Source organism: Fundulus heteroclitus, chromosome 2 (assembly GCF_011125445.2).
Source record: "Fundulus heteroclitus isolate FHET01 chromosome 2, MU-UCD_Fhet_4.1, whole genome shotgun sequence".
Lineage (NCBI taxonomy): Eukaryota > Metazoa > Chordata > Actinopteri > Cyprinodontiformes > Fundulidae > Fundulus > Fundulus heteroclitus.
The window spans coordinates 23,145,281-23,160,751 of NC_046362.1; the positions used below are offsets into that span (position 1 = coordinate 23,145,281).

At 38.9% G+C, this 15,471-nt stretch overlaps 2 protein-coding genes and 1 non-coding gene across 5 annotated transcripts in view; 2 read left to right on the plus strand and 1 right to left on the minus strand.

The window, feature by feature from the left end:
- LOC105935587 (BTG3 associated nuclear protein) overlaps positions 1-7,869 on the minus strand; it is a 47,135-nt gene extending 39,266 nt beyond the window's left edge. Inside the window, exons 1-7 of one of the 2 annotated variants that reach the window (XM_012876086.3) lie at positions 7,729-7,869; positions 5,286-5,364; positions 4,798-4,922; positions 4,477-4,676; positions 4,291-4,380; positions 1,554-1,726; positions 248-487 (exon numbers count right to left, since the gene is read on the minus strand). In XM_012876086.3, coding sequence (XP_012731540.1) covers positions 248-487; positions 1,554-1,726; positions 4,291-4,380; positions 4,477-4,676; positions 4,798-4,922; positions 5,286-5,355 — 898 coding nt within the window. In that variant the 5' untranslated portion in view covers positions 5,356-5,364; positions 7,729-7,869. Of the gene's footprint in view, positions 1-247; positions 488-1,553; positions 1,727-4,290; positions 4,381-4,476; positions 4,677-4,797; positions 4,923-5,285; positions 5,365-5,491; positions 5,883-7,728 lie in introns of those variants that run through there. The other variant, XM_021323357.2, reaches the window with a different exon arrangement.
- Positions 7,870-13,005: 5,136 nt separating this feature from the next.
- trnar-acg lies at positions 13,006-13,078 on the plus strand. The gene has a single exon. It is a non-coding gene; the product is annotated as a tRNA-Arg (tRNA).
- A 1,944-nt stretch (positions 13,079-15,022) lies between these two features.
- The window catches only part of LOC118556612 (fatty acyl-CoA hydrolase precursor, medium chain-like), a 40,172-nt gene continuing 39,723 nt past the window's right edge, over positions 15,023-15,471 (plus strand). Inside the window, exon 1 of one of the 2 annotated variants that reach the window (XM_036151195.1) lies at positions 15,023-15,222. In XM_036151195.1, the coding sequence (XP_036007088.1) occupies positions 15,153-15,222 (70 nt within the window). In that variant the 5' untranslated portion in view covers positions 15,023-15,152. The remainder of the gene's footprint in view (positions 15,223-15,471) is intronic. The other variant, XM_036151190.1, reaches the window with a different exon arrangement.

Consider the following 15,471-nt stretch of genomic DNA (forward strand, 5'->3'; position numbering starts at 1 on the left):
AAGTGAGTGGGCATGTATGAGAAAGAAAAAATATTTAACCTTTAAACTTGTGCAATGCTCCTTTAAAGGAGGAGGATGGTCTTCTTATTCCTTAACTTAACCTCATATAAGCACCTAGGTGGTTGAAACCTGGACATACTTGGGGGTGTCCAAACCATAATCGCCACAAAAATGCTAATTAAAAACAGCTTTTTGAACAGATAAAGTAGGCTAGCTCTAGATAAACAAGCAACATTTTATAACTTACATCGTATGCCATAGATCATGAGAGGGTCCAGCTGCTTCTTTCCATGTTTCCCTTGCCCAGAGAGATTTGACATTGCCTGGACCTCTCGGTGGAATAGGTAGTCCAGCAGCGTCAGAGCCATTTTCTCCGCCGTCCGGCAGTTTGTGCTGATATAAAGCATGTCAGATGGCGAAATTGGACAGCGGACCCGCATCTCTGAGTTGTTTTCATCTCCCAGCCAGGTGCCTTCTGGATAATCTTCTAAAAAAAGTGAAAGGAGACAACAGGCACTTCTTGAAACATAAGCCTCAATGTTCTCTTGCAGTAAATCCAATATAGATGTGAAGCACTTGGTAAAATCTGTCCAAAATCCCTATTATAAACAAATACAAAAAGCTTAATACAGATGTTCCATTAAAAGCTTTGATTCACAGGTTGGCAAATATTACAAAACATGCACTGAGTGAATGTGAGCTCATGTAATACAACAGCACCTCCATGTGGTTACATAAGATAAGTGACTAAATTCTGGAGCTGGGTGGTAAAGCAGATGGTCCCATCTTAGTAAATGTTGACTACATTAATTATATCTATATAAGAACAATCTGGGGAAAAAACAGTTTTTCTTAAAAAAAGAAAAGGAAAAAAAACACTTTGAAAAATTACCCAACAGAGATAATTATAATAAGAACAATGTTTTTTTTTTATTTGGTATTGCACATGTAAAACACTCAAAGACAAAAACATGTATATGTGCGTGAAGATCAGCTAAAAAAGTAAGTAAAAAAGTTGTGTTGTCCCTTCAACATATGTGGTCTCCTAGCAAAACACTAGAAAATAAGACAAGTCTTAGCAAAATGCAGGACAGCCATTCACATCACTGCTGTCGTTTTTGCATATTTCAGCTGCTAAAGGGAATGGATGATGTAAAAAAAAAAAAAAAAAAAAAAAAAAAGTAGGCCCTCATAAGTCAACAAAACATTGAGATAATTAAAGGTTGAGGTAATTAAAAACATAGCAGTTTCTATTAATACGATATTACATCAACATGTTGTAATTATTTGTTTATTGGGGGAAAAACACCCAGGGGTTTGTAAATCATCCATCTAATTTAAACTATTACCAAGAACGATAATCGTGCGTTTTCTGTATGATACTGATGATGCTAATCAACGCTTACTACCCTTTCTGCTCCCGTGCACAAATCATTCCTGCCTTCAACTTAATCAATTCATTCATTCGGCTCCATTTACAGCCTTAAAAAGGAGCTAAACAGAAAACATTCAGTAGACGGGGTAAGGGCACATTGCCGTTTCGGGGGTCTTACCTTCTGCATTGAGTGTGATGAGCGTAACATTTTGACCATTTGGCGCGCCGCTTGACTGACCACTGTTGGAGACCGAGTCACTGGCCTCTGAGCCGCTCTCTTGTTCCTCCTGACTCTCTTCAGCGCCCGGCACCTTAACCAGGATGGTGTTCTGTCGCCTCCTGGCCACGGTGCTGCAAAACCCAAAACACTGTATTTAACTCACTGATACACCCCACCTGGCATCCGTATGACTGTCATATTAGTCTTGGGCTTTAAAATGCTTTTCGTGGTGGAAACAACCAAACGTAATGCTTTTTATAAACTAGAATTGGGTGCATGTGTTTAACTTCCCTAATCCAGAGTCCAAATTATACATACAGGCTTAAATATATCCAATCCCGCTAATCTTCATCAAGCTCATGGCATAGTTATGGATGGATATTGACCTTGTTTCTTTGCAGAATTGGTAGAGCTTATTTAAACTGCTTGGTTTCCTGGGAAAGACTCTGCTATTAAGCAAAGTTTAAATGTTTTTTTTTTTTTTTTATATGGACTTTGGGGCCATTCCAGAAACACAATAATCAGCCCTCCTTTGATAAACTTATTTTTATGCATGTTTGGAATCAATGTCCTGTAAAAAAAAAAAACTACGTCCAAGAATCAACTGTGTCACTGCCGATTTGAGGTGACACAGTTGGTACAGTGTCCTTTGGTTTGAAAGCCTCAACTGGACCTTTACAAACATCTGGGTCTGCCATGCAAGCAGTTGGTAATTTCATTCAAGCTTGTATGTGTCAATTTCTAAGCCTTTAGGCTCTTTTTTAGTCATTTGTTGGCATCCTCCAAGTCCATGTTGATGCAATGTGGGCACAAATGATCCAGCATCTCCCAGTTGATGTGTCATTACCAATATTATTATGTGCAAAGCAAATTTAAACATAAAAGTTGACCAAAGGACTTCACTATATCATCAAAGAACAATAAAATAGCATATCAAACAAAAGCAGGAACTAAGATTTTTAAAAACTGTTTAGCGCCTCGTGATGAGTCGCTCAAAAGCCAGGGAGAAGAAATTAGTTCTTTTTTATACAGACATTTAAAACATCCTAAGGTCTGAGCGGCGTAGACAGCCAGAGGTAAGGTCCTCCAAAGTCTTGGGTTGACCACAGTGAATAAACATCTACGTTTTAACTTTGATCTCCCAACATGGAGGATAAACCGGCTGGGTGACCGGAGTGCTCTCAGAGGACGTTGAGATCATACAGATAGGATGGAGCGAGACCATTTTAAACTTTCAAATTGAGAAATAGAATATAAAGCATCAATGCCATGGCTCAGAGAACAAATGGAGAGATTTTAAGACCAGAGTTACCCATATCCATGCTTCTTTGCAGCAGATAAAAGATGAACCGCTTGTAAACACAGCGGAGTTGATAGGCCACCGCATCTCTGGTACCTGGTTTGTTGTACCAGAGTTTGTTGTTGTTGACAGTTGCAGCGTGTTTCCATGCTGTTACCAGTGCTAACACCATTGCGCATAATGGATGGGAACACTAAAGAGGAATTCCCTATTAATTCTTCAAACTCATCTCCAACCCGCTGCTGGATGGTTAAAACCTGAAAACATCAAAACTGGCTCAAGCCATCAGCACTGCAAGATGCAAACTAAAAGTAAGTAGCATTTTCTTGAAATGAGGGTGTTTGTCCTTGATTTGAGCAGGCAAGTTTAAATGATCTGCCAATGGAATAAGACTGTTTCACTTAAAATAAGAACAACTCATCTCCGTCATCTTATTTCAAGCGCACCATATCTAATTACCTTATTTTAGGGGTCGAAATGCTCATTCAGTTGGCAGATAATCCTATTTACCTGGCTCAAATTAAGGACAAATACACTCATTTCAAGAAAATGTTACTTATTTTCAGTTCCCTTTGCAGCAGCGAGGAAACAAACCAGTTCCAGTGAACTCTGCCAAAACATAATTGTCAAATAGGAAGGTATCTTTAGGTCCAACCCAACCCGAGGTCTGATCCCACCCAATATCTGATTGTTAAATACCTAACAATATCAGTATTTTCTACTTCAGAACACTTTAACTTAAACATTTTGAGTTCCTTTTGGTAGCAATGTTAAAAATATGAATACACCATTGAGGCATTATCCGTTCTACTGCTATACAATGTGCACGTCTTCAGCTGCAATTGTATTGAAAAGATTTATCATCACAAAATAACAATCAGAATGACCCCTTCCTATTAACGTTTGTGTCAGCTGCAGAGCCGCTAAACATGAGCTGCAAAGGCCGATCAGAGGTTGCGGTCGTTCAATCTAGTCTCCCCTCCTGTGTGATCTTAGCAGCCTTTCTGTAAAGCTCTGCTAGTTGCTGCATGAAGCTCTCTCTCCTGTCTTATCACTGTAACAGTCGGACACAACTGTCACAAATGTCATCTCAAGGCACTTTGTAAAGTGCCTTGAGATGACATGTTTCATGATTTGGCGCTATATAAATAAAATTGAATTGAATTGAATTGAATTGAACTTCCACCGAGTCTAAACGTGGGGCTCTAAACACAAGCAACTGCTGCCGATTTTAGCTCCATCCACCTTGGGATATCTCCAGAAACATGCCGTGCTGCAGCTGCGCAGGCAGAGAATCTTCTGACAGCAAACTTTTGCCAAATCTGACAACCACATTTACTGATGAAGATGAGCTGACATCTGACATCCAGGTCAGTGTGAACGTGAACTGCTTACTTGCTGAGAAGGTTTTCAAGCGGAGTGTCTTCCTGGCTTAAACCCTTCGGGGGTTCCCTGCTAACGATCACGTTTGTTTGGGGGACAACACTGAAAAAAAAAAAAACAAGATGGAGACGGATCTGTAGCAAGCCAACAAAACAAAGTCCCGTATCCAAAAACATGAGATAAACTCTTGGAGCTCACCATCGAACTTTGTTCCACGTTTGAGTGGCTCCCTGTGGTGAACCTGCAACCATGGGAACCTGGACGGGGCTCTTTGCGCAGGGAGCCATGCTGTCAAGTTTACGTACGAGGACTTTGCAGGTAGCGTCTAAAGACTGGAGCTTCGACTCGATTCCCTCCAGACGCTGGCTAATCGAGTCAGTGAATGACACCAAAAGATTCTGGGAGTAGAAATGATAAAAGTCATTCAGAAATATCATCAACCCAACTGGAAAAAATCAAAAATAATGCCTAGATGTTAGTAAAAAACTGTGAGCGATGATTGCTATACGGTACTGGTACCTTAATAAAAGATAGTTCTTGATTGTTGTTGTTGTTGTTGTTGCTGTCCTGGCTGTTGCTTAGTTTCCTCTTTTTCTTCTGTGGTCTCTCTTCGCCGTCTTCATTGTTGTCCAGCAAATCTGCAGCTAATGAAACGCAAAGAAATCCTCAAAACACTCGAAAGTTTTCTTTTTGAAGATTTAACTCAGGGCTCTTCAGACAAAAGAGTCATCCCTGCTTCAATCAGCGAGAGCGCCGCGTATCATCTAAATGCTAATTCCATCTGCAATGCTAGAAGGGATTTCACATGGCAGCTCTGCGCAGTGCAGTGCACCCTTCAACAAAACCCAGTCAGGTTTGAAGCTAGAACTATACAGAAGATGGTAAATCTGTGTTTTACAGTGCTGTAGAAAACCTACTTTTATCAGCTTAAAAAGGGAGAGTCTGGTCATGAGCGAGTCACTGTTCACTAGTTCCAGAAGTGAAGTGTCTACACACAGTAACCTTACCAGTACGGTCATCCTGGTGAAACTCCTCCACTGTTATTTGAACTATTTCGTCCAGCTCCTGTCCAGACATCGTTCACAGCTGAAATGAGACAAATTAGTTTTACACAGTTTGTATCTTCAAGATAAACATTTATTTGCCTCTAATGTCCAAGGATTAACTGGACCTCTTGTTGAAAGTCATTTAGCCACTTCCAGCCTCATCTTACTTTAAATCCCATTCCGACCTGGTACTGAAATCCATCCTGGCCCATCAGATCATGCCCGGACGTCCCTAAAAGCTGTGCCTTGCTAAACTACTCACATATATTTTTTTCTTTCCTTTGATCACTGTATAACCAGAAACTCCATTGTGTTTTGAGGGTATTTTTGTAATGGACACTGTGGGGCGTAATTGTGAAGTAGAAGGAAATTGTTAAGATTTCTAAAGCTTTTTGCAAGCTGTGATGAATAAAAACCTGAGAGTTGTGCCAAGCTTTCATATTCAGCCCTTTACTTGAATTCTCTCAGAGTAAAATCTAATAGCCTTCTCTGAAGGGCCTAGGTTTCCATAAGAGGACAGCAGTGAATCGCTAGCATCATGCAGGCCAAGGAAATAATTGAATTTTTTTTTCCTGATTTTTTTTTTGTATAAAGCTTTAGAAGCGATGTATAATTTTCGTTCTACTTCACAACTCTACTTTGAGTTGATTTTTCAAAAAGCTTCGCGTGTGAGACGTTTGTGTTTGTCACGTCACATGGTTTAAGTGGTGTGAAGCAGAATGACTTTGCAGAAATGAATGCACATTCCTGAAAGCACAAAAAAACATTTTGACTGTGGACGGGCACTATGTGTGCCAAGGCTCTTGGTCCTGGACGCAGCCTTCCTGTTTCCTGTCTGAAAACTGTGAATGATACTAGAGCCACAAAAATAAAAATCTATTAAGCAGCATGGCCCATAAAAAGTAGGTCTGAGACAGTTTATTCTGCACTAGTTTATAAGTGAGGTGCAAATATTTGCACCTTAAGGGGTTTGTGTTATTGTGTTCTATATTTTTCCCTCACACATGTAATGTATGCGTGTTATTTTCCCTTTGCACGTTGTTTAAAGCAAACAAACAAAAAAGTAATAAACAGATTTTTATGAAAAAACAAACAAACAATGGGACATGATTCAATTTAAAAAAAAACTTTAGGGAAATTAAAATTCTTTAATCTCAGGATTTGTCTTTGCATACAAGTATTTCAAAAGTTTCAAATGTTCCACATGTCTGAATTGTTCTATACACATCTTTCACATTAAACCAACATCCAAAGTATCTTTTAGACTTGGAGTTTTTTTTTTTTTTTTAGATTGATATTTTGAACTCCCAAGTACAGGCATGGTTAGGTTCATCAGACTTCACTGAAAATATCAAGCCACTAGCCAAGGAAGGGTGTCTGTGAGGCTCTGGTGTCCTTATTTTTGATGGTTTCTGAAAAATAATTGACTAAAAATAGATCACTGCTGTAGCTTATTTACTTGAGCTAGTCAGTATATATACAGTTTGATCCCAGCTCAAAAAGATGTCGGATGGGGTAGGTGTGGGTTGTGGTGGTGTTTATAGGGATGGACTATCACCATGGGAAAGTCACTGCCTCTGATAAAAAGAAATTTACATAATATCACAGCAATACAATTACAACTCGCGCCACTTATGCACGATTTGCTTTTATTGCATCTTAATTGCAGCGTAATAAAGACAATCCATCCTTATGCGTACAGAAGTGACAGCCACTTCATGTTCTCTCCAACATTTTTTTTTTTGCATTCGCTTACAAACCAATAAAAATACCTAAGAGTGAATTTGTGACGATTAATCGGTGACAACTGTGCTGGACTTGGCATATAATTACGTTTCTGGACCACGCAGAAAGCTGTAGCTGGTCCTGTCAACCATCCGGACCGAGCCTACTCTGCAGTATGTACCCAACAGCTCTCGCCATTGCTTTTAAAAACAGATCTTTTGTAAAAGCTTTCGGAGAAAGCCAGCTTTGTACGTTAAGGTAAATCTCCAGAGAAGACGCTGGAGCTAACAGACTTGCGTAGGCGTCTCTACAACCAACACAAGTATTGGACTGAAAATAACACACATTGCTAGTGGACAGCTACATTTATAACTACGGCAATTCTGCTAATGTTTGAATTTCTGTATTCTCTATTGAGACTCAGAATCGAGATGTAGCTAGCGGCTAATGTTAGCGGGGAGAGGGGGGGGGGGCTCCACAATCTTGCTAACAGTAGCGCTAAAAACGACACGGTATGTGGGCTAGCTTAGTTGTTAGCATGCTATTGGGCCTAAAGGCCGCTTGGCTGCAAAGCAACAATCCCGGAAAGTTGAAAACGGCAAACGAAAGACATTTCAACTCTGCATCTTCGTCCTTAGACCTCACGCCGCCGCATGCACCGTGGATTGGGTTATATTACCGTGTGAATGACGAATTCTCGTGTTGTTTGTAGAGATTCCGATAACGGCGTCGTTCCTCGCGAGAGATGGAGCCTGGCGCCTCTTGCCTGGCCCTCGCTGCTGGACCTCACAGCCGTCTGTAGGGGCCGCACTAAGCATTCAGAGCCGTTTGATCGACGGCCAAGTTAGGGATCGTCTCACTTTAGCTGCAATGAGTATTTATGCTGTTTAGGTGGCTGATTGTACCCAAAACTATGCGTTTTGTTATATTTACGTGAGCAGATGAGATGTTTACTTTGTGCGTGGCAAAATTGTTATCTTCCTGAACATTGATCTCTATCATTTTTGCTATTCTTCAATGGGTTGTAATACTTGTGCCATTATTATTATTATTATTATTATTATTATTATTATTATTATTATTATTATTATTATTATTATTATTATTATTATTATTATTATTATCATGATATTAATTGCATTTAAACTCATAAGTTTAAATTGCATATAAATGTCTGAGCTTTACTTTCTTCCTCGTTTTACATGCTATGTGCTGTTTAGATGTATTTTTCTATATTCTAAATCTAAATACTGCCAGACGGAGAACGTTTTATCACTCTCTCCCTTTTATCTCTTCTTTCTTTCACCTCTTTCTTTTTTTTCTCTTCTTGTTCTTCCTTTACTCTCCCATTGTAGTGTCCATATAATTTGAAATTCTCCCTGCAGGAATCACAATAAAGCTATTTACATGCATAAATCAAGCGGAGCACTATGGCGAAAGCTGTTCACTCCACTCCAATCTGTCGAGCTCTATCTGGCATTGAGACATCAATTCCTATTGCCACATTGCTAGACAGGACACTGGGGGGAAAAAATAATAATAATAAATAAATAAATCTAAATGCATTTTTAAGCTATTTTTTCTATTTTTGAATTTATTTAAAAATGGATTGGTGCTCAGTGAAAACAAAACAGACAATGACCCCTGATCAAAAACAAAAACAAAATTAACAACCCCCTACTGGTATTAATTGACGTCACATACGCCCAGTTTGTTTCAGCACACTAGCTACAAGTAAGTATTTAGATTAGCAAATTAAATAATAGACCATTAAAGGCAACCAAAAAGATTCATGCTAGAACTGATCAAAATATCAAATGTACTATATATCAATATTTTTAATGTCTTCAGCTGTCATCATTTATCTCTGTGCCCTTCTATTTGTTTTGTTTTTTAGTGTCTGTTTCTTTTCCATTTTTGACAGATGTAATTAATATTGTATTGTACCCAGCCCCCAGGAATCAGAACATTCCTCACTGCACTTAACTGCATACACCACTCCGCTCATCTTAGGCTTGGGAGTTTTGTCCTTCGGATGGACCAGCCTCTGTCTGAGGGTCCTGTTTGGTTTGAAATGTACATGGATCTTGTGTTTAGAGAAAACCCTCCTGTGTTATTCAGAGTCTCCAGCAACATATGGGATGACAATGTTTTTGTGCTTGCTTCTCTTCCCTTTCTGTTCTGTGGCATGTGTTGGATATTCCTTGCTGATTTGACAAAAGCCCAGTTAGGGTATCCATAGGTACTTGTTCTTCCCTTCTGTCCTAGTGGGGACATGTTCAGCTCGATGGTGTAAGGTTCTGATGATAGAAAGTTTGTGTTCCAGTGGGTGGTGAGTTTTTTTAACCTTTTTTTTTGGAGAGTTAATCATGCTATCTAAGTTGTGAAACCTTACGCTTATATATTATCATATGAGACCTGTTGTTCAGGGCTGTTGTTTAACTTTTGTTGGGGGTTATCTTGGAATTAGGGAGTAAAGTTCCCTAACGTCAGCTTTGTGTGCAAAAGTTTTGGAGGGTGCTTCAGATAAGATGTTGCCTAAGTTGTTAGCATCAGCTTTAGGTATTACTTTGGCACTGAGAAGTTATTTTTATGTCCCACTGGTTTATTATGTATTATCTCCTCTCTTAAACAGATTAAGAATATTATTCACGTTTTTAAAAAATTATTTCATGCATGTAACTTAAGCCAAGGTTTTTACTGGTTTCAAAATAATAGTCAACAGAACTCGGCAGAAAAACGCATGTTCATCTAGCCATCTTGGTCTTCCTGTCCAATGTGCTGTTGAGCCTGCCTCGGTGCGACCAACGAATAGTTTTGGTTTGCTATTGTAATTGTGAAAGTTAGAAAGAAACACGAGGAAACACGGTACGACTCGGCCATAACGTCTACACTGACTTGCAATGATCATCATCAACATCTTCAGCAGAAGACTCCTCTTACCCAGATGCACCACAGGAAATTGTTCCTGCCTGTGGTCATCAATCTCTACAACGCCTCCCTCAGTGATTCGAACCCCCCCCCCCCTCCCCCCCTCTGTAATTGACATTTATTCATTCTTTTGCACTGTTTTTGCACATCGTCACTATCACTTTATTTTAGATCTGTATATTCCCTTTTGGATTATTAAAGTATTTTTGATTTCTGATCATGACTTTATTTAAGACACAAACAGGTCCATGTTATCAGCTATACAAACAAACAAATACTAAAACAAACAATAAAATTAAAAACTACAGATAAAATCTATTTAAATAATCACAAATGTACAAGAAGACTAAAACGCCAGTGGTTCCACATCCTGGACTTATACTTGACTGAACTTCGTGGAGTATTCGTCAGCGCTAAATTAATGTCATTTGAGGAATTAGCTAATCTATACATGCAGCTGCACATAAGGTTACGTAATACAGTATAGAAATGCATCAGTATATGCCACTTTAAGTTTCAGCATACTGCTTTGCCTAAATGTCTCCACAGGTGGACAGTATACAAAGGGGGTTCAATATGCTTTAAAAAGTGCCACTTTCAATGAGACAGAAAACATCCTAAAGTTACGTACAAGCATATTATCTTGGGCATACATCAAACGACATTGTCTATGAATGTCCACGTCCTCAGCCAGGTCATCAGTTATATAATGGGCCAGTTATAGCCGCACACACTACTTTGGTAAGGTTAGAAAGATATTCACAGATTTGGCTTTTCCGGATCAATAACTCATTGGCGGATCGTTGCTTCTACAAAACCGACACCTCTCTGCAACCACAGCAAGGCTGACAGTGAGCTACAAGTGTCTATGCAAAGCTCTCTGGCCGGCAAATGCTTAGGGACCGTCTGCAAATTGCAACACCAGAAGTATAATGATAGCATTATATTCAACAGCGTCACCAAGGAGAGGTGGATTATCATCGAATTCATTTTATGTGCATCTGATCTCACGTCTTTCATACTACATTCTTGGATTGGAAAATAATACATTTTAAAAAAAAAGAGGGATTTCTAAAAGCCTAAATGGCATAAATATTCGTTAAAGTCCCTTTTGCTAGGTTTGGGATAGAAAAGAAATCCATTGAAAATAACAGCTTGCTCTATAAATCAAATAGCTTTGGATAAAGCCTTTTCATTTTAATCAGGCTTTATCATTTAGATAAGTAATACCTACGCTAGCATTTTTTATCATTAAAATAAGTATAAAATCAGCAATAAGTATACATTGTACTACTGTCTTTAGCTACATATGTAATTGTTTTCCATATTAGACATTTTAGATTTAGACTTCAACAACAGAAACTCTTTCTTTTCATAACACTTGTATTAGGTAATAGTTTGATTTGTCATCGTACAAAAAGTTCATCAGGTGGAAATTGACTACAGCCGAGCACTGATACATAGTATTCTTCTGGCCTTCAACAAGGAAAGTATTTTCAGTTACCTGGACATGGCTTTTGCAATTTGTTCAAGACAAATGAGATTGAGAAACATGAAGTTGACCGTGTTGCACATGTGTAATAGTTGCTCATTCCATTGGAAGAAAAACAGAAGTTAACGGTTTAAAAGCTTTTGCAAACTTTGCATTTACCAGGTTGCAAAATACAACTTCACTGACTGATGCCCTCAACATTTTTCGGTCACTTTGCAGTTTTTTTGTTGTTTTTTTTTTTTGTTTTTTGCTGGTAACACAACACCAAAACTCCTTTTTAACCTGAAAGTAATTCAAGAATTAATAAAGAGGATTATTGGTTATTATTATATATCTCTCTTCACATTAAAATTCAAGGAGGTTTTGGAGGAGGTACTAATTGAAAAGGGGATGTCCAAACTCAAATTACTGCAAAATCCATATTACTGCCCTGGAATCGTTGACATCCCATTTTAAACCTACCTTGAAATTTATCCTCTTTAGAGTGGTCTGCTGTGATTTAAAACAGCATGCATCAGACAAGGAAGAAAATAATTTTGACCAAATGAAAACCAGGGACATAAACTGCCATGTTGAGAGATGGTATATCATAAAGCAGTCAATACTAAAAAAAAAAAAAAAAAAAAAAAACAGCAACAACTGACACCAGCGACATTCATCCAAAACATGTTTGGGGCTCTACAAGGAAAGTACAGAGAACACATGATTTTCCATAACCTCTCTGATAAGTTACTCCTCAAACAAGGTAACTCAAAAGACATCTCACAATCCCAGGAATGTTGGGCAAAGAGAGGTGGGGACAAGCCCCACACTGGAAGCTCCACATAATTCTCGACTCCTTCCACTGTTCCTGTTCCAAAAAGAGGAAAATCAATCAGAAACACCAGCAACAGACAAACGATCAAGAATAAGAAGAACAGCAGCAACACAGCTACAAGTAAGATAAGATGCTTTTATTTGTCATTATACATACAACAAAATTCCGTAGATCAAATGCAGGGTTAGCCTTACCAGCATGTCGTTAGTGGTGGCGGGATTTGGTTTTTTATCCTAAATCTGGCAAAAGGGACTTTAATGTATATTTTTGCCGATTAGGCTTTGAAAAATTCCTCAATTTTTTCTAAATAATGTATTATTTTCCAATCCAATAAATGTATCCCACCTCTCCTTGGTGACGCTGTTGAATATTTCTCTATCATTATTCTTCTGGTGCGGCATTTTGCAGACGGTCCCTAAGCATTTGCCGACCAGCGAGTTCTGCTTTCAGTCCAATGTATGCGCGCTTGGAGCCTCGTTTTAAGGAAACTACGGTTGTAGCTCACTGTCTGACTGGCTGTGGTTGCAGAGAGGTGTCGGATTTGTAGAAGCAATGATCCGCCGATGAGTTATTGAATCTGTATATATCATTCTAACTTTATCGAAGCACAGCTTTAAATAAAATAAAAGTCAGGAAACAACAATTTCCTGCTTCATGTGCGTGACACAGAACGTCACACGTCTGAAAGACGTCATCAATACGTGACTCGGCGTAACGGGCCAGTGGCGCAATGGATAACGCGTCTGACTACGGATCAGAAGATTCTAGGTTCGACTCCTGGCTGGCTCGAATTTTTTTCCCCATATTGGACTTTACCGTGTTTTTCTTATGTTTTGTTCTCCAGTTTTACAGAGTAGGTGGTAATAAAACGAAAGGTTATACGCGCCCCCTACAGCCAATCAAATCGAATTGCCTCTCATTCTACAAACAACTATAGCCCATGATAAACTTTCCAGACTGGAGGAGTAAAGGTATAGAATGCTTGGAAAAAATATTTGAAAGAACTGAGTTATCCGATTTAACAGATGTATATAAATACAATATGGTATTGACAAAAATAAATTCTTAGAATATCAACAAATGAAAGCTATACTAAAAAATACATACATTTAGTCTCAATAAAGTTGATTTACAAAGTGCATTAGAGTTCCTTGAACCCAACCCCTTATTAATTAAAAGTATTGTCTAAAGTATGCAGGGCATTGTGTAACTTAACCTATTATGAATCGGGAAATTGATTTATCAGTCAGCTTTGAGCAAAACTTCTGGTCTCGGAAAAAAAAAAAAACACGAACAAGCAGACAGCTATGACGGACTCAGGAATGAGGATCTTTGGTTTCAGCGGGTAATCTAATAACACAAAGCAAATCTAATAACACAAAGCAAATATTATTTTAGTGAGCCGTTTACTTTGTGGGAACGGGTTATTCAGGGATCCATCGAGTTTAAACAGAGGTGATTAGTCCATTAACCTCGTGCCGATATGTTCATCAGTTTTAACCCATTAACTGAACGATAACGTAACGACCCTCTTCTTTTTAAAATAAAAAAACATCTCTATTCTCAGGTGTAGATGGTTGGAAATGAGACTGGATTCGCTCTCCCTGCTACATGCGCGGTCACGACACAGATTCTGGCGGGGATAACCCGGAGAACCAGCGCGGTGAATCCACGGAGCCGATTAATGTTAGGCGGAATGTTTAGGGTTATATTTTTGTTCGGAAGAACACTGCAAATGGCTTGGCTAGGCCCAGCTCACATAATGCTGGAGCGTGTTAGCTGCCGTACAGCCCCAACCATACTTCTACCTTACCTTTCCTCTAACGCAGCTAACTCTTTTTCCGCCAACTTTCAGGCGTCTACATTTCAGCAAATGTCTCAGTTGTTCGACGCTGGGCTTCTCGGTTGAAGCATGTTGAAATAAAGCTCCTGGGACACCCTCATCTTCCAAAAATTATTTGTGCAGCAAACGTTTCCATTTCTCAGTTTGTAACTTGCTTGTCCGACCGTCTGGGGAACTGGAGTTGATTTCGGGGTGTGGAGCTAATTGCGTTTGAGAAATTCCACTATATACTGCCCCCTGGTGGGCATTTTACCAGCACCGTAGCACTCGAAACTGCATGTTGCATACAATGATGCAGAGGGGGACTCAGATGTTTGTTGCTGTGGGTGTCTGTACTTCTAAAGCACTTTTAAGAAGGTTAATGTATACTTTTAGAGAACAAATGGATAAGTGAAGTTGACACTCATCCAGTCTGAGGAAGCCTAAGAGTCTGTGTGTACGCAATGATTATTTTTATTTTATTATTAGTTTTTTTTTTAATCCAAGGATATTTTACTTTTATATTTCTGTTGTTTGTCTTTCTTTCTTTCTTTCTTTCTTTCTTTCTTTCTTTCTTTCTTTCTTTCTTTCTTTTATGTGACCATGGACGTAAAGTCTGCTAATAACAATTTATTATTAAATGGGACGTTGTCTTAGGTTGATTTCTGTGATAACTATGTTGTTGGGGCTATTCAAGTAAGAAATGGTCCAGCTATATTCTTTTGTTTATTTTGTTTAGTTGTGGTAGTCGTCCTTACATTCAGTGATCGGTACAATAATGTCAGCCTTTCATAGTCTCTCTTCCTTGCTCTATTTATCCTAGACGAGGAGGAAATTGTTTAACAGCCGGTCCCTAAATTGACTTTGATCTGCCGCTACGGTGACAGTCACGTGACAAATCTGGCAGGTAAATAGCACGTGCGCAGCTGCAAGTTTACGTCGAGGGTCCGCTGTAGGCGGTCGTATTTATTTTACGGGACTTCTTCTTCTTCTTCTCCTCCTCCATACTTTGGTTTCGCTCTGAGCTTGCAGACTCCAGTCATGAAATTCCGCGTATGTTTTACTCTTGTTGCCTCCGTTTGGTTTCTAAGCGCCGCCGCGGATCCACAAGGTAAGAAGCAGACTTTTTTTTTTTTCTCAGCATAAGAAAATGCTCCACAACCTCGCATTAAAGACGCGGTTTTAATTATCAAAACAGTCGTTTAAAAAAGAATTGACGTTGTTAAATGTGTGTTGTTTTTTTTAAAACACATAGTGCTGTCTCTCTGACTGTGCACTTTTTTTTTTCTTTTTTTTTTTTTTCCCATGATCTCTGTTCTGGGTGTTGCCCGTGTTTATCTGTTATCCATTACTTCAGTGT